This window comes from Bos grunniens, chromosome 1 (genome assembly GCF_055505025.1).
Source record: "Bos grunniens cultivar Pamir isolate PY7600 chromosome 1, Bosgru_T2T1.0, whole genome shotgun sequence".
NCBI lineage: Eukaryota > Metazoa > Chordata > Mammalia > Artiodactyla > Bovidae > Bos > Bos grunniens.
Genome location: NC_141165.1, coordinates 79196930 through 79216803, shown reverse-complemented (window position 1 = coordinate 79216803; position 19874 = coordinate 79196930). Strand labels below are relative to the sequence as shown.

Here is a 19874-nt window from a genome sequence, read left to right as displayed (position 1 = left end):
TTTCTAATAATGTGAACATCTTATGTGATATCTTTGAATAAGAGAGAAATGCTTATAAGCATTTGGTAAGCATATTCTTAAATATGGTAAGCATATTCTAAAACAATAATGTTAATAATGATGATGCCCTGATGTTATTTCCTTGGTATAAATTCTTCTGTCATGACTTATTTCAAGATAGCAAGGTGAGATCACAAGAGCTGGGATTGGAAGAGCTGCATACAGTTGGCCATCTTGAGTGGGAGGGCTGAGCACACAGCACTGCATCGGGGGATGAAGAGGAGCCAGTGGAAGGCAATGGGAAGTGACAAGGTGTTGGCAAACTGCGAGTATATGCTCTAACTGAACACATTCAAATTTTAAAAAAACTGAGCAGGGTGGTAACGGCTTATGGCTCTCCAATTTGTGACTCCAAAATGAAATACATGATCCAGACTCCTTAGTCTGGCCTTTGAAGTTCTTTTCTTCCCGGTTCCTTTCAAGCCTTCCTAGCTTGTTGTTAGTCCTCTGACTTGTTCACTGTAATCTGGCCACATTGAGCTGCTTATGGTTCCCTGAGCCTGCCTCAGTTATCGCACAGAGTCCCCTCCTTCCTGGGATATTCTTTCCCATCCTATCTTTTTGGAAATGTCTCTTCCTTCCTTAATCCTGGTTATACTTCTGACCTATGTCAACAATACAGACACAGTGAGTTCTGCGCTCCCACAAAATTATTTGCCAGATTGTGTATCAGCAAGTATCATACTGTGCTGTGTTTCATTTACACATTCTCCTTCCCCACAAGACTGAGAGTTTCTTGAAGATGGAAATTTTATCTTACTTATTTTTTTTTATTTTCATCATTTAGGGCAAAGTTTGGCTTATGTAAGGAGCTCAGTAAACACATAAATGTATACATACATGAGTCACTATTAATAATAATAATTATTATTATAAAAGCAAACTCTTGGGTGGAACATGCTGCTGCTGCTGCTGCTAAGTGGCTTCAGTCATGTCCGACTCTGTGAAACCCCAGAGACGGCAGCCCACCAGGCTCCCCCGTCCCTGGGATTCTCCAGGCAAGAACACTGGAGTGGGTTGCCATTTCCTTCTCCAATGCAGGAAAGTGGAACATACTATATGGCAAAAAATTCTTGTAAGCATTGTATATATATTAAATGATTGAATTCTTAAATTAATATCCTTCTTTACATACCCACTTTATAAGTGGTAAAATTGAGGCTCAGAGGAAGAAACTTACATACCAAGGTCACATCACTAATAAGTGTTGGAGCTGAACATGTAGCTGCATCAGACTTTATCCCACCTCTTGGCCTTTCTTGACTCCTCCTTAATTCTTTAGCAGTCTTGGAAAAACAAAAACACTTGCAAGTATGTTTGTGACTGCAGTAACTAAATGCCCTCACTGTCCTGTAATTCAGGTTACTCAGGATCATTAGCTATCTGAATGAGGCTGCTGCCATGGAGGAATTTAGAGAGAAAAGCAACATGTTTAATTAGGTGGCTGTTGATAACACTGACCCAGGATAAATGGATTCTGGCGACAGAGGTGCTTTTGTTGCTGCCAGAGTCTTGCCACAGGTCATTACCATCTTGATAGATTTGAGGCCCTTTTCAGCCTGACTGCTTTCACCCAAGGATGGAGGAAGTGTCACTGGGCTTTGAGCTGCTTGGAGGCCCAGGGTAATGGAGGCAGGACTCGATGGATGGACCCCACCGGTGTCAGTGAAGAGTTTCAAGCAGTAGATGTCTGTACCCGAATTAGATGCAAGTCAAGTCCATATTGGATTCTGAGCCCTACCACATGTCAGACATTGTACCAAGTACTGAGAGGTGGGCAGAGATGGGTTTGGACAAAGGTGAGTCAGAATTAGGCCCTGACTTAAGCAGTGCTTTCCTCAAAATGAACTATATTATGTTGTAGAAGGTAAGCACAGAGAAGGAGGAGAAAATTATTCTCACTGAATCACTGTGGAAAGGTTTTATGGGCATAGTATCCCTGAAGGACAGGAAAGGTCTGAATGAACAGGAGGGAGAGATAGCATACCAGATAAAGTGGATGAGTACAATCATGAGGCCAAGGCATTGTGTCAGTAACTTTAGGAGATCAGCAGGCAGTTCCATTTGACTGATAGAATTTACTACGGGGCATAATAATAAATAAAGCTGGAAGGGGAAATTCAGTCTATGACATGTCCTAAGTGAGAGAGCAGAGCACACAGCACTATATCAGGGGATGAAGAGGAACTAGTGTAAGGTTCGTAGCCAGTGTAAGATCTTTAAGATGCAACAGAAGGGCACGTAGGCAGTGAGAATCCACTGATGTCCTCAGAACATGAGCATGAAAGTGACCTAGACTGATGCTTCCCAGAGGTTAATTACAGGAACCAACTGGGAACCCTGTGAAAATGCAGACTCAGGTTCTGCATGACTGGGGTGGCCCTGCGTGTCAGCACTGCTAACAAACTCCTAAGTACTGCTGCTGCTGTTGGGGTGATTCTAAGACCACACTTTGAGTAGCAAAGTCTAGAAGAGATGGAAGTATGCAAAAATGAGTGGGGTTGGGTAAGAGATACATTTCAGTCTCTTCATTTGCATTTCACATTTATTATTCATGAATGAAATGTTCAGCAATCCCTAGGTTCACAGTTTGTTTGTTTTGTTTTGTTTGGCTTTTATTTTTTAAATTATTAGCAGCAGTGCTGCTCATTACAAAAGTAGTTCAGTGCTCGTAATTAGACTGCGACAAGATGAAGCACCATTAACCTTAGCCCAACAGCAGTAGCCACCATTCCCTACAGGTATCTGACTTTTTAGCTGATTCTGGGGAAAAGACTAAGATCAAATGGACAGCACAAGGCCAGAAAGGTATGGAGAAGAAAAGAGGAAAAGGTCTCGATCCTGACCAGCAAATCTCAGTCCTCCTGCCTGCTAACAACAGACAGTCCACACAGAAACAAGACACAGGCCCAAAGATCATTTAACCAATTTAAACTGTGGTGATGACTGTGTCAGGAGATGAAAAATCACAAAAGGCAGCAAGAGCAGAGCGATGAGAAGACCACCTGGCCGGGAGAGAGGTCCTGTGAAGCCAGGTCCTCCTGTGACCCTTAATAAGCAGTTGCCTTTAGATAGGTCATTTAATCTTTGGGTTTCTTCATCCATAAAATGAAGCCAATAGCCTCTCCTTGCTTTCTCCCGTGGGTCTGTCTGAGGATCAAATATGAACTCAGGTGTGAAAGCAAACACAGGCACAGCTTTGGAGACCAGTGAACTCAGTGGCACCCTAAACCTAAGAAATGGCTCCTGATCTCCTGGGCCTCAACATTGCTTTGCTCCCAGGACACCTCACTTTTTATATAAACATTCACCATGGTTATTTCTTCTGGGAAATCATTCTAAATTAAGCAAAAATGCCCTGTACACTTCCACTCACCCCACCAAGCCCAGGAAATAGAGTTGAGTTTATCCATTAAGCTACAATCTGATAAGGGGCACACATGGAATCTGAGCACAAAGGCAAAGCAAAGAATACTTTTGCAAAAGTCAGAACAGCATGATGCATTGGAGCCCTGTCTCTGCTACCTTAGAGCTCTGCTATTCTTTTTAAAAATTTTTTATTAAATACAGTTGATATATAATGCTATGTTAGTTTCAGGTATACAGTAATTCAGTTATGTATACATACACACACACGTGTGTGTGTGTGTGTGTATGTTTGTGTGTGTTTAATAGCTTATACTGGGAGAGTATAAAAATTATATATATATATATATATATATATATATTCCACTATAAGTTATTACAAGATATTGCATATAGTCCCTGTGCTATCCAGTAGTCTTCGTTGTTTAAATATTTTATATGTATTACTCTTCTGAATATTTTATATGTATTACTCTTTGATTTCTTCATCTGCAAACTGGAGGTGATATTTCTACCTAAGACAAATGCTATGAAGATTAAGTTAAATTAAGAGTAATTTTTAATCTATAAGTTATTATATAATATTTAATATTATATAATATGTAATATAATTTATATAATAACTTATAGATTAAATTACAAATATATATAAATAAAATATATAAATTTAAAAAATATATAATTTAATACTATTTTTTGTCAAAAACAAATGGAGAATGTCATATATATTTTCATTTCTCTTTCCAACTGTGAAATATTACTCTGGCCTACTGGTAAATATCCCTTACTTGGCACTTCAATTTTAAAAGAATAATATAAACCTCCACACTTGTGTAGCCATTCACAGTTTAAAAGTAACTGTCTAATACTTTACAAAAATTACATGATAACTGAGAAAAATATGAGGAAAAACCTAAGAAAAATTCCATTTAGAGATCATCAAAATTATATAAATTATAGCAATATAATGGCAAGCACATAGAAAGCACTTATCACAAAGTGCAATTTAAGTGCTCAATAAATGTTATCTATTAATATTATAGCAATCATTGACAAAAATGTGCGGAGAAGAGCTGGAATGATATATACCAAAAATTAACAGTGGCTGTGCTTCTTTCAAGAGCAGAGGATTTCTAATTGATTAAAGACTGTACTAAAACAAAATCACTGATTAAAAAAAAAAAAAGGAAAGCCCATTCAAGCTCACCCAGCTACACTGATCATAAGCAGCAGAGTCAGGAATCAAGCCCAAGTTTTCTGATTCCAAATTCAGGACTCTTTATGACACTAGGCTGCTTCCTTGCCTTTACTTCATTTTATTGTCTGTCTGTCCAACATGGGAGAGCTGGATTTGACTAAAGCCATGGATAAAAACCTACATGGGTTTCAGGAGAGGTAGGCTATGAAACATGCTGAAAGTATTTTCCACGAAGATGAAGAGCAAGAGTTACTTGATCCCAGCCACTAGAGGCAAGTCTTCTCATTCAGGAATAAGAGGAATAAGAACAACAACCCCCACCACCACTTCACACTAATGTGCGTGGAGTGAAGATCCCATCTCTTCCCACCTCCCTAAACACCGCAGTCAAAGACATCTTGAGTACTTTTGACTCAAGAGCCACTTCATTGCCATTGTATCACACTTTTTGAGACTCCATAGAGTGTCAAGTTGTTCTCTTGGGGCTGGCTTAATGGATCACTTCTAAAAGGGTACACACTATTTATTTTGAAAGTCCTTTCCCAGAAGGACCAAGAAAGACAAAGCACAAGGAGGAGATAAAGCTGAGATAAAACATCATCCTGTCTTTATAGCTATAGAGGCTTATAAAGTTCCTGAACCGGCTGAGCTAAAAACTTGAGTCTCACTTGGAGTCTCCTTGCTTCATGCTATGCTAAGTCACTTCAGTTGTGTTCAAGTCTTTGTGACCCTACGCACTGTAGCCCGCCAGGCTCCTCTGTCTGTGGATTCTCCAGGCAAGAATACTAGAGTGGGTTGCCATGCCCTCCTATAGGGTGTCTTCCCCACCCAGGGTTCGAACCTATGTCTCTTATGTCTCCTGCACTGGCAGGTGGGTTCTTGACCACTAGGGCCCCCTGGAAAGCCCTTCTTAGGGTATTCTTAATGGTTTCAGCTAACTGGGATCTCGCTGGAGTTGACTGCATTTCTCATTTTTGTTTTGGTCTCCTTTTGGTCTCTTATCCTCCTTGTATTCTCTACCCAAATGCCTTCAAACTTTTGTTTTTTCAATTCTGCTGAATGATACATTTGTATAAATTCAGAACATCACAAAGAAGCTCACCTGAACTAGTTTGAGTGATATCCCCCAGAAAATGCCTTGACTGGCTTAATGTTATTTCATGCCCTTATTTCATACATACATAGACCTTCTGCAGCCTTGCAGCCTCTGTCTGGCATTCATTTTTCCTCAGTCACCTGTCCAGACTTCATCCATTCATCAGTGAAAAGATGACTCTTTTGCCGAATTGGATAACAGTTTTTGAATACTGGAAGAATATAATATTTTCTGAGCCTTTTTTGTGTTATGACAATATCATAGCCACATATACACTTTTAAACTTAATCTGCATCATTAGCATATCCTCGACTACTTTCTTAAGTTTAGACAATTAACAAAACAATAAAATCAAACTCTGATCTCTAGAGTTTGCTTACTTCCATGGTATAATTGCTGCCACCAATTCCAAGCTACCAGCATGACATCCCTGAACATGCAGTTGGTGAAAGATGAGCACACTATCATAAATTATTTCCAGCACACAAGTAGAATAGGTAAAAGTAACCCCAGGTTTCCAGGTCCCACTAGTACTAAAGAATCCACCTGCCAATGCAGGAGATGTTAGGGAGGTGGGTTTGATCCCTGAGTTGGGAAGATCCCCTGGAGGAGGGCATGGCAAACCACTTCAGGATTCTTGCCTGGAAAATCCCATGGACAGAGGAGCCTGGTGGGCTACAGTCCATGGGGTCACACAGAGTCAGACTCGACTTAGCAACTAAAACCACCACCACCTGTACTACTTGGACAGCAAGAAGATCAAACAAGTCAATCCTAAAGGAAATCAACCCTGAATATTCATTGGAAGGACTGATGCTGAAGCTGAAGCTCCAATACTTTGGCCACCTGATGGGAAGAACCAACTCATCAGAAAAGACCCTAATGCTAAGACTGAGGGCAGGAGGAGAAGGGGGAGGCAGAGGATGATACAGTTGAATGGCATCACCAACTCATTGGACATGAAATTGAGCAAACTTAGGGATACAGTGAAGGACAGGGAAGCTTGGTGTGCTGCAGTCCATCAGGTCACAGAGAGTTGGATGCGACTTGGCTATTGAACAACAACCTACACTACATTAAAAGGGTTTTTACTATTCATGATTCTGAAGATGGAATACTGATTTGAAAGCAGACATTCTTTAAACCACTGATAAGCAGCCAAGGATTTTTCATCTCCCCAGAAGAAACTGAAAGTTGATGTACACAAAGCCCAGTCATTTTTGTCACATACAAGTAAGTGTTATGCTTGAAAAGAGTCTTGTGTGGTTGGTAAGGTTGGGGAAATTGGTCTATATTATAATAAGCCCCTGAAACTTATAAGAACGGATGGTCTTATTCCATTAGAAAAACAAGTAAAGGGCACAAGAGTAGCCCTGGGCTCTCACCTCTCTGGGCCCGTGTATTTATACATTTGTTTTGTTTAGTCTTGCTGTTGTTATTTTGGAGGTTTGCTTTTAATGTGATTATTTTTGCTGTTTTTTTTTTTTTTTTTTTTTTTTTTGCTGCACTACAAATGAACAGAAGAGTTAAGTGTGATAAGTCATTCAAAACCTGTATGCATGTCTTTCTTTTGACAAACAACCTCCTATCTTCTGCTTGAACAGTCACAGTGTCTGGGACCTCATTCATTTAGTCCAGATGCCTGAACATCTTTACAACTGACACCTCTTTCCATTACAAGTAGGCAGTCTGATCAAGCTATAAGGATTAACAGGCAAAGGAAAGTAACTGGCAATGTCTTACTCTGGTAGAAATGACTGAAATCAGATCTCTTGAAACTTGCTTTTGATGGAGGGTCATGGGAGAAGTAAAAGAATTTTAACAGAGAGGATGACCAAAAAAGAACACAAAATCACTACCATTTAAAAAGGAGAAATGGGTTTCAATGCACACAGGAAGAAAGCCTGACAGCAAATAAGCAAATGTGATGCTTGAAATTCTACATGCATGGGATACACACATTATTGTTGTCCTTAACATAAATGGATACCACAAAATGAAAGCAAAACAGAAAGCCAGTTGCTGGAAAGTGCTTTCCAATTCTTTGAGCTTCCTATTAGGTTTAGAGCTAGGTACAAAACTTGAGTCTTGGGGGTAAAACTGTTCATATTTATCTGAACACTGCTTGGTTCAGCATCCTAGTTGATATTAAAGCAAGCACACAATAATGGAGATAAGCCTCAACACAGATCACACAATCAGATTTATCTTTGGATAGTTGATATCTACTGGCTATTGTAATCACTAAGCAAAAGCATTCAAACAACTAAAAAAACAGGTCAAATAAAATCAAACAAAATAGGCACTATTAAAGAAAAGAGAGAAATGAGAAAGTCACTCAGTCGTGTCCATCTCTTTGTGATCCCGTGGACTACAGAGTCCATGGAATTCTCTAGGCCAGAATACTGGAGTGGGTAGCCTTTCCCTTCTCCAGGGGATCTTCCCAACCCAGGGATCGAACCCAGGTCTCCCACATTGCAGGCGGATTCTTTACTAGCTGAGCCACAAGGGAAGCCCATTAAAGAAATAACTGATACTATTATTAATATGTAAGAGTTACAGAAACATCCACCACTGAATTTGAAAGACCACATTTGTGCATCTTTTCTTATAAATGAGATACATTGTAGAAATGAATTAGTTAAGTGTTTACCTCTGATGTGACCTTCAGAATTTAAGTAGACACCTATCCTAATCAAGGCAGGCTTTTCATTTGCACAAGTCATACTCTACCCTGCGAATGAGAGGTGGAGAGTGGAAAATAATGATGATAGAGATGGAGATGGATAGATAAAAATAAAAGTAGAGGCTACAAATAACAACAAAAATTAACTATTGGCTTACCAATACTACTGTGAACAGAGAAAGGACACTGATATGCATTGAAAAGTCATATGTGCTGGGGACTTTGCTAAGAATTTTACGTTATCTCATTTAGTCATCCTAACACCTCATCAAGTATATATCATTATCTCTAATTTATATATTAAGACACAAATGCTCAGAAATTGTCAGGTTGGTTTTCAAAATTCATTTTAATTCAAATATTGGAACACTTTTGAAACAATGATATCATGTGGTGGTCAGACAGATGGAAACAAGTTATTTGGTTCTGCATTTCATTGATTAAGGGATTTATTCTGCTTGCCTGGATGCTTAAACATTCCAGAGTTGCCCTCCTAAAACTTAATCAAAGAAGATGTCCCACCCAGAGGTGAAAGACTAAATGATTCTTCACTCAAGGTATAGAAGTTACTGAACTTTTCTGCTGAAACCTCTGGAGATCATATTACCAAGAAAACTTACTGAACTCTGAAGTGAAATTCTAACTGCATTCTCCTCTTAATGTTATGGATTCTGTAGAAGAAAAGACATGCCTCTTACCCTTATTATGAGTATATTTTACCTATTATTGTAAAGACCATGACATTCCTCATATTTGCCTGGTGGTTTAAGTAAAGGTCACATAGACACTAGAGTTTTGGGGGAGGACAGAAAGGTAACCATCTCCATGCTGTCTTTTGCAATGAAAACCCCTGTAGCTAAGATTAAAACTTGAGAGTGAATAGAGCAGTCAATAAATTGACAAGGATGTAAGTGTTAGATTTGGTTTTTATCCTAACTCTGAACAGGTGGCCTGTCTTTTTTTGGCAGTGGTGGGGAAGGGGTTATATTTATTTATTTTTAAATTTTTATTTTATGTTGGTGTACAGCTGATTAACCATGTGGTAGTTTCAGGTATACAGCAAAGTGACTCAGGTATACACATACATGTATGTTCTTTTTCAGCTTCTTTTTTTCTCATTTAGATTATTATAGAGTATTGAGCAGAATTCCCTGTGCTATACAGTAGGTCCTTGTTGGTTATCTATTTTAATATAGGAGTGTGTATATGCCAATCCCAATCTCCCAGTCTATCCCTTTCTACCAGGTGACCTGTCTTTATCCTACATGATTTTTCCTAGTTTTTTGCTCAAAATTCACATTGTATATGTTGACCTCACCCATCCTCTTTCCCAACCTTCCTTTCCACTGTATCCAGAGTGGGATGGTTAGTAGCATGGTATGATTGGTGAGAGAGTGCTTACAAGAGACAGAGACTGGAACCAGAGAGCTCAATTAGGAGGCTAATGCAATGGTCCTTGTGAGAAATGGTCATGCCCTGAGTTAAGGTACTTGCAATGATAGTTGAGAGAGGCAACTATCTTGGAAAACAGTCATAGAAGTCAAACTTGGTCATAACATCAGCCATGGGGCACCACAAGACTTTACTCTGCAACAGGAGAGTAATTGATGATCTCTCTGTAACCAGAAGAAATTCTTCCAGAAATTCTGGCCATCGCCTATTCTATTATGGTATTGTCAAACAAAAGGCTAGATTTCCATTGCCCTTCACTTAGTCATAATTACTCACTCTGTCAAGAGCCAGAAGCCTTGAATTGTCTCTCCAGAAGTCTTGGTAATATGGCCTTTCAAGTCTTCCATGGCAGTCTCAATGACCCCTGGCTGAGTAGGAAGAAGAAAATACCTAGTTTAGAGAAGCCTGAGTCCCCTTCATGCTTATGATTAGTTACTATATCCCAGCACCACCTCCAGAAAGCTGACCAGGAAAGATAGTTCTTGGAGTAGCCTGTTGGTTGTTGGCACTGCCTGCCAGAGAGCTTAGTCTTGAATTCTGGTATTTACTAAGCTGCTCTCCTTGTCCGAGACAAAAGTGATCCAGGTCCTATAAGCCTTTCATAATCTTACTCTCACTTGTTCAAAGAAATTAGGATCGCTGTTTTCAGAGGGCCAGTTTTTCTGACAAACAAATATGTTTATAATGAAATTCAATGCATTTAGCAATATCTACTTTTTTTTTTTTTATCAAACTTTTCTCTCTTCAAACAGTACATGGCAGTAAAACATAAAAGAAAAACCTTCCAATGTTCTGACTGTAATTCTGGTTCTGGGAAATGAACTTTTTTGTCTCCTTATCTCTCTTTCTTCACCATTCTCCAAGCAGGTATTCCTACTATGAGCCTTCCTCTAGTTTAAAAATCGATTGACGTTCCTTAACAAGAAATTCACTTTCCTAGTGGCTGAGCAGTAAAGAAGCCTCCCTCTAATGCAGGAGACATAGATTCAATCCCTGGGTCCAGAAGATCCCCTGGAGAAGGAAATGGCAGCCGACTCGAGTATTCTTGCCTGGGAAATCCCATGGACAGAGGAGCCTGGTTGGGGGGGGGGGGGGGGCAGGGGTGGCACTGTAGTCCATGGAGTCATAAAGAGCTGGACACAACTTAGTGACTAAAGAAGAAATTCATAGACGCTCAAGCTTAGCGATTCTTAAACTTCAGTGCACATGAGAATCACCTAAAATGTGTTTTTAAAACACAGATTTCTGGGCACTGTCCCCAGAGATTCTGATTCAGTAGTTCCAAGTAGGTGCCTGAGAATTTTCATTTCTATCAAGTTCCTGGGTGATGATATTGGTGTGGGAGTCTACTGTAAGAACCATTGTTCTCTAGGCAGTCACTCCCAGCCTTTGTTACTCATCAGAATCACCAGGGGAGCTTTGGAAAATTCTAATGCCAAGGCTGAACACAAGGCCAATTATATCAGATACGCAGTGGGTGGGATCCGCATTACAGTACATCAGGATTTTTAAAAGCATCTTGGGTAACTCCAGTGTATAGAATCACTACAGGCCAGGGCTCATCAATTATAAGCCATTTCATTTTATAGGTGTGGAAACGGGTCTGCATGTGGAAGTAACTTGTCAAGTTCCCTCCGGTAAGAGGTGACTGACAGGAGACAGGAAATCTAGACATTCCACCTCCAGGCAAAGAACACAGTGCTGACCTCATGCCCAACCCTGGAACAAGTATGCTACAAGCTCTCGTATTTTCTCTGTGTAATAGGGATTTATACTAAACACCTAATCTTCCATAAATATTAGCACTCCTAATCCTCCTGGTTTGAGACCTTTCCTAAAAGGAAACAGGGATACTAGCCTGGCCAAGACCCATTCAAATATACTTTTCTCCCAGAGGTGAGTGGGTTGTAGGATTTGGGGTTGCTTGTTTTCTCAGTCATTGATAAAAGGCTTTAAAAAATGTTGACCACAGAATCCATTGGTTAAGAAAAATCTACATGAGTCCACATGTAAAACATAGGAAAAGAAGTAAAGAATCTGCCTGCAATGTGGGAGACCTGGGTTCAATCCCTGGGTTGGGAAGATCCCCTTAAGAAGGGAAAGGCTACCCATTCCAGTATTCTGGCCTGGAAAATTCCATGGACTGTATAGTCCATGGGGTTGCAAAGAGTCAGACACGACTGAGCGACTTTCACTTTCATACTTTCACTTTTCCCCCTCCCTTCCAATTCATTCCACACAGCCCAAGTCATCCTGGAATTTGCAGGACAACTACTTAGAGTTGGGTGTCCTGGGTTGATATTCCAGATCTGTCATGAACAAATTCTTTGACCTCTAGACAATGATTTACTGTTCTTGGCCTCCATTTCTTTACCTATAAGACAAATGAGTAGACTGGACCAAAGCTTTCCAAGCCAAGCTGATGATCAAAATCTCCTGGAAATCTTTAAGAAAATATAATTACAGCCTTTACACCTAGAGATTCTGATTTCTCAATTTTAACAAGTTTCCTGTTGAATTGGACAGTCAGCCAGTAGACTGAATGATTTCTGACTCTTTTGTCATCCTCTGCTGCTGGTTGAAGGGCTGTCGGAAAGCTAATACAGCACACCAGGCCTGCTGAACCTGGTGTGTCATGAAATCAGTAAGTTCTGGGACATTCATTAAATATGCTTTGTGCTCACGTTGACACAAGAGGTTGTAACAGCATCACTGATCCAGTCCCAGGTGGCTCAGATGGTAAAGAATATGCCTGCAATGAGGGAGACCTGGGTTCAATCCCTGGGTTGGGAAGACCCCCTGGAGGAGGGTATGGCAACCCACTCCAGTCTTCTTGCCTGGAGAATCCCCATGGACAGAGGAGCCTGGCAGGCTACAGTCTATGGGGTTGCAAAGAATTGGACATGATAGAGTGACTAAGCACAGTACAGCTGGTAGGACTGGTCTATGTTTCATGGAAATTTCCTGGGATTCTGTGACAATTCTCTCATCGCCCATCCTCAGCTCTCCATGATGCACCCTGACTCTACCAGGCTCGATGGTCAAAGTTCTCTGCAAATGATATTTTCTTTGATGATTCATCATGGCTATTTTTCCTTTCTCTCTTCCTGTATCCATGTAATTTCTTCTTCAAGCTAATATAACTTGGTAGTGAAACTAGTACTTCTCAGAAGAAAAAAAATTAGAAATAGAATTGAAAAATAATGAAATAATAGTGAAATAAGCATTTTGTTTAATGCTTTTATACCAGGCACTTTGCCAAAAATATGTAAAGACAAATAAAAGAATGTATAAATTTTCAAAACTTTCCTTGTCTTTTCTATGAAAGGCAATCAGCAAAATCCATCAAAATGATCTATCCTTTGATCCACACATTCCATTTCTATGAAGTTATACTACTGACCCTCTTGCATATGTACAAAATGACATATGCAAAGTTTCCTCTGCAGCCTGGTTTGTGGATAGCAAAAACTTGGAAACCATGCAAAAGTCTAGGAATAGGAGACTCGTTAGGTATATCATGGGATACATACATGCAATGAAATACGATAAATATGTAAAAAATGAAGAAACATACTATGAAGCAAGGGTAAATATGTCATCATTTGTGTAAAAAGGGAGGAATGGATAAGAATAAGTATTTTTGTTTGTACACACCTAAAGTCACTCTAGAAAGATACACAGAAAAGGTTAACAGGCGTCCCCTACAGGTAGGGAAGGAACGTGATGGTGGACACAGTGTATAGAGGTGTTGTTTTACTACTCATCCCTGTGTGGATGCTCAACTCTTTTCTACCCTATGGACTGTAGTCCACCAGGCTCCTCTGTCCATGAGATTTCCCAGGCAAGGATACTGGAGTGGGATGCCGTTTCCTACTCCAGGGGTCTTCCCAACCCAGGGATCAAATCCACATCCTCCTGTACTGAGCCTCCTGCATTTTGGGTGGATTCTTTATTGCTGAGCCACCAGGGAAGCCCATTGTTTTACTATACACCTTTTCAAAAGTTAAAGGTTAAAAGTAAAGTGGATTCTTTAGAGAACAGTTTGGAAATCTCTGAAATCCTGTCTGGGTACTCACTGCCTTAGTTCTCACCTTCATTAGAAACATCGATCACGCCTTTATGGAACAGTTATGCATCGTGTCCTGATAAAGTATTTTACTCTTCTCCATTTGTTACTCATGGTTACTATGATACATTAACTTCAGCCATTTAGTGTCAAAAGTACAATAAAGTGTGTGAACCTTTTGACTTGTGTCCAGGCCATGGTTCTTTTTAAATCTCAGCCTTTCTGGTTGCTATGAGACCCTCACCAAGTCACCTTGTCATTCCACAAATCAGTCTACATGCATTTGTTAGATAGATGAGATACCATTAACTGTAGCAGCTGTTTGGAAATGCCCAAAACATTGATAACATTGAATAATAAAAGACTCTATTATCATTCTTCTTGTTAATACTAAATAGAAGGGAAACCTTTATACCTGGATCAGGGGATCAGATGATTATTGCAGTGGAACAATTAGCTCTGAGACTCCTTGCAGCCTGAGACTCAAAGGAAAGTATATTGGAATGATATGTACTCATCATCCGATCAAATAAAGCTTAGCAAGAGAGTACACATACATTTCTAATTATAAATTTTAAGAAAAAAATCATTAGGGGGATCCTTATTTTTAAGTCACTACATGACATAATGAACAATAGCTTCTCTGATGTCCAGCCCTAAATAGTTTCAGTCAAAACAAATGTGCTGAGGAAAGTTCAAGGACATAAGTATTTGTTGTTAAACTTATTTTATATTGGAGTAGAGCTGATTAACAATGCTGCAATAGTTTTAGGTACACAGCAGAGTGACTCAGCCATGCATATACAGACATATGTATTTGTCTCCTTGCATTTCCTTGAGCTAGACTAGCCTGGGAGTCAATTGTCACATAAACAATATTCATGTCTGCTATTAATATTTTCCCTTGTAATGGACACTTTAGCCAGACAGTGAGAAGAAAGGACAGAGTAGAAAAGAGTGCTCCTAGGGACTTAGACACAGTCAGCTCTCTCTTGCGGGTGTCATCGTCCTCAGAAAGGGTTTGCTTTGTGATACATTCATAAGGTAAGAAACTAGTTCTGAATTGGACCTGATTTGTAAAGCCCAGGCAAATTTGTCTCTCTCTGAAAATGAAAGAAATGCTTCTTATCTCATAATTGCTAAGGATCTATGCTCAGATAGAAACATCAACTTTTATTACCATCTTCAAAGCATTTCAGTGTAAGGAGGGGAATCCAGAAACCTTCTGCCCAGTGAGATATATAATTTCTAAGCCAGAGGGAAGCTCACACAGACAATAACAATACAACTAATATATTTAGTTGTTCCCAGTATAAGAGCAAGACACAGGGAAGCCTATAGTAAGAGAAGAGGGAAAAGGAGAGAGTATGAAAGCCAAATTAGTGTCATGAAGGCAATGACATCTTGCCACACAATGGGAAGTCCCGAACCTGCTTATTAAAGTCTCGTTCCTCACAATAGAACACAGGCTATAAAAAGGCCACGGGGAACCATTAATTAAATATTAAAAGATCAAATAGTTTTAGTCCCATTAGTTTGTATGTAATTTACATTCTCAAGTATAAATTTAGAGATAATTCCCCATCTCTAATCGCTTTCAACTTTCTGATAAGGTATCTGCAAATATAGAGTCCTACAGGGAGTTTAAATATATCTTTCCCCATGCAGATCAAGTATTGTTCCTTTCATAAGAAGTTGCTTTTGAATATCACTCTCTACAACTAAAGTGATTATCATAATATACCTCAAGTTATTAGCCTTGAGGGGTACTTTTGTGGAGAGAAGGCAGTAGGCCATTTTTAGACATGTCTAAGCAATAATAGCAAATGAACAAAAATAGGAGGAAAAGGTTATCCAACCAGACTGATAGCAACTGGTTCAGACCCTCATTATGTGACTGCTCATTCACGGTCCAAGGTCAGAGACAGTGGAGAGGTGGCACAAAGTGCCAGGAATCCTGGGTTCCAGGCCTGCCATGGCCCCTAAGCTGCCAGAGAAGAGATGTCACATCAGTTCTGTGTGTCCTAGGGGTAGGATTAGATATTCTCTGAGGCCCTTCCTGGCTCGAAGCAAGAATGTCGCTAAGCCACATCAGAAGGGCAAAGTTGCAGTAAATAAACACTTGTCTGGAAGACTAAGGAAAGAACGCAACAACTCAGAGTGACCCAAAAAATAACATAAGAGGTTCAAGGGACCAGATTAACTTGTTTTATGACCAGATATTGAGAGATGTGATCTAATACACAATGTTATGGTGCTAAAGATGCCTCTTGTTTGCTTTAAATTATCTTATATTTCCTTATCCAACTTGAAACTCATATAATTGAGCCTCCTCTTATTAGAGCATTAGGTGTCCACACCTGGCAGCTAAGAAATTGAGTCCATCTGCCTCAGTGAGCCAAGGAATAACTTTCCCTTCCAAGTTAAAAGATATGAACAAAAAGCAGCCTAAATATACAGCAAAACTTAAATAAATTGTATTACGTTTCCATGATACTTCTCTGGTGGCTCAAATGGTAAAGGATTTGCCTGCAACTCAGGCTATCTGGGTTCAATCCCTGGGTTGGGAAGATCTCCTCAAGAAGGGAATGACTACCCATGCCAGTATTCTTGCCTAGAGAAACCCCAGGACAAAGGAGCCTGGTAGGCTACACTCCATGGGGCTGCAAAGAGTCAGACATAACTGAGCACCTGAGCACACACAACAGATGTAACCCTATGTTTTGCACAATAAAATGTACATGTAAGAAAAAAGTAAGAAAGGATATTCATCAAAATGTATAAAAGCATATTTATATATTTTCTTTAACTTTGAGCTGTGGAATTATAAACCACCTCCAGTGAAATTACTTTAAAACCTAAAATGCAAGGCCAAAAAATTTGTCTACTCAGTCTTACTGCTCTTCTGCATTTGCCACATAGCCTTAAAACTCTTACACTGTAATAAATTGATTTCTTTTAAAATCACTGCTTGGGATCAAGAACTATGAATGGGAATTGGGAAACATCAACTCTAAACCCAGCTTTGGTTCTTATTAGCTTCTTGGGCAAGTCAGCGTGCACTAAGTGTTAGGACTTCCGGTGAGCCTCTGCCCCTCTCTGGGTCTTAGTTGCCACTAAAAATGAGAGCGTTGACTAGCAACTTGGTGTTCAAAGTGTGATCTGTGGACAGAAAGCATGAGTATTTCCATAGAGTGCATATAAATGCAGAATCTAAGGCCTCATCCCAGACCTACTGAATCAGACCAATATTCTAACAAGCTTTCCAGGTAATCTGTTTGCATGATAAAGCTGAGAAGCACCACACCAGATCATCACTGGACTAGAGCTCTTTTCAGCTCCAAGAAGTGATACCTTGTGATGTGATTAATGTTTCATAGGTCTGAGTCATTCATAGTCCTGGTCTGATTTAATTATCCCTCGAGAAAATGAGTTAGCTTCCTTCATTTAAACCTCTCTGCTGCTCCAGACCCTATAGGTCTACATTTATACCTTACTTTAGAGGTCATGGTGAGGTCATGGGCATCTTAATGCCATTTCTTATTACCACTTACAGAAATGTGAATGCCAAATTAACCAAAAAAAAAAAAAGAGGAAGAAAGTATTTAGAATAGCAAGAGATGCTGTTGATGAAATGTTAATAGATGTGTCTTACACTGTATTAAGAACCCTTTAAAAAGTAGCTTATTTAAACTCCTCAGATAAAACTGACATTTTATCCATACTTTGAAGAGAAGAAATTTATACATACATACACACCACACACACATATCTCCTTCCATTTCCTCATCTACCACCACATCAACAGATCTGTGGTTTACAAGGTAGTAAAACCATATCATTCCTTTATTTATTCAAGCTAATATTTATCATTGTTTCAGTAGAACCAACAATCTCATTTTCATTATCCTAGAATGCATTAAAGCACATTCATTATACTTGTGTGCTAAAAAAAAGAAAAAAAAGAAACCAAGAAGAAAAAAAAGTAATAAAACCTCTTCATATTTTGTCTCTTAGTCTGAAGGAAAGTGAATGCTGACTGCCTTGGGAATGTAGCCCTCACACTCACCTCCTAAAGAGTCCTTGTGTCTACTTCAGACTCACTGACAAAATTAGAAGAAGGTTTTCCTTCCCAGGCTCTTGAGAACTTAAAGTTGATTTCTATACACCTGGTGGAAAAGATGTTCTTCACATGAATCAGAGTCAGTAATAGAAAACCTTTACTAAAACATCCTAAGTTCAATTGTACTTTATGGTAGAAAGACCACCGGACTTAGAAGATACAGAGCCTAGCTACAGGTCTTACACTAATATCATACGACTTAGTCACTTAACTCCTCTGAAGCTTCTGTGCATTACTCCTAAAACAAGACTGATAAGCCTTTCTCTGCCTACCTCACAGTGCTGCTCCAGGGGACTGTCTCTTATAAGCTACACAGAGCCACACAAATAAAAGCATCATGTAAACAAATAAATAAAAGCTCTGTTGTAACTTTACAGGAATTTACAGAATCCTTGTAAACCACAGATCTGTGTCAGTTTAGCTGAGCTGCAACTACACTTTCTAGAATTCCCTTTCTTGTCTGCTTCCAACTTAGTGTTGGCCACAACAGACATTTGTGTCAGACTTCAAAGGTAGAAGTGAAACATCAGTCGTGTTCTTGCTGAAGATCAGGGCAGGCCAATCAGACCCCGTTGTTCAGAGCTGCTGATCTCTTGTTTGTTTGATGGCATGAAAGGGAGTGGGGGAAGCCCCTGGACCTATAGCTTCTTTTGTTACAGTCAGACTTCCTCCCTCAGATCCTCCTTCCCTGAACTGAGTAAGTGTGCAGCTCACTCGGTGGAGAATACTGGCTTTTCCTGAAAATGACTCACATCTTCAAATCCAAACTTGGTGGGAGAGCAGCACAGGTTCCATTTTTCTGTGGTGAGTGCTGCCGGATCAAAAGGAGTTCTAATTCGTCCATGTAGGTTCCCCTGTTCCCTAGTTCTACTGCACAACGGCCAGTTGGTTGATGTATAACACCTCCAGACCCATCAACAGATGCAAAGACAACAGCTTTGCATAGATTTTTCAGGCAGCTCTCTTAACTATACCAGCTTCCAATGATACATTTATTATTCCATATCATTCATCACTGTTCCTCTCTCATCTAACCCTGATAGATACATCATCACTATCAAAAAAAATGGACATTCTAAGGGATGCTTTGATTTTTATCCCAGATATATCTTACAACTAAACTTTGCATATTCAAAAAAGTTACCATGCTTTGGAAAACAAGCCATTTGCTTTACATATACAAAAACACACAAACACACACATAATAAGGAACATGCCAGCAATTTGCATATATGAGTCACTGGATATAGCTAAGACTCACTGAATATAGGTAATGTGGATATATGTTTTCAAACACACACACACACATATACACACACACTGAGTCTCTTTAGTTACAACTTTATCTTAACCAAAGATTAACTTTAAAAGCTAGAACATCCAAGTTCATTAATTAAAACATTATAAATAGCCTCAAACTCTTAGCCACCACTTATTTAGGAGGTTGAGTTGAAAAAAAAAATGTCAGTAAAGAGATGCTCCAGGTACATGTGAAAATTCAGGTGGTCTCTGCTGCCACAGTGTACAATCCGCAGTTTAGCCTCTAATTGTTTATAGCCTATGAGCTCACTGCTAGTGTGTTGACAAGAAAGTTAAAGGATTGGTAAAAGGAATGATGCTAAAGCTGAAACTCCAGTACTTTGGCCACCTCATGCAAAGAGTTGACTCATTGGAAAAGACTCTGATGCTGGGAGGGATTGGGGGCAGGAGGAGAAGGGGACGACAGAGGATGAGATGGCTAGATGGCATCACTGATACGATGGACGTGAGTCTGAGTGAACTCCGGGAGTTGGTGAGGGACAGGGAGGCCTGGCGTGCTGCGAT

At 39.6% G+C, this 19874-nt stretch overlaps 1 protein-coding gene across 13 annotated transcripts in view; it reads right to left on the bottom strand.

Moving 5' to 3' along the window:
* The window catches only part of TPRG1 (tumor protein p63 regulated 1), a 373176-nt gene that overhangs the window by 232347 nt on the left and 120955 nt on the right, over nucleotides 1–19874 (bottom strand). For 12 of the 13 annotated variants that reach the window (XM_086399009.1, XM_086399037.1, XM_086399080.1 and 9 more), the window contains one exon: nucleotides 10135–10226. The exons of the other annotated variant lie outside the window; for it this stretch is intronic. In XM_086399009.1, the coding sequence (XP_086255135.1) occupies nucleotides 10135–10226 (92 nt within the window). The remainder of the gene's footprint in view (nucleotides 1–10134; nucleotides 10227–19874) is intronic. 13 annotated transcript variants of the gene reach the window in all.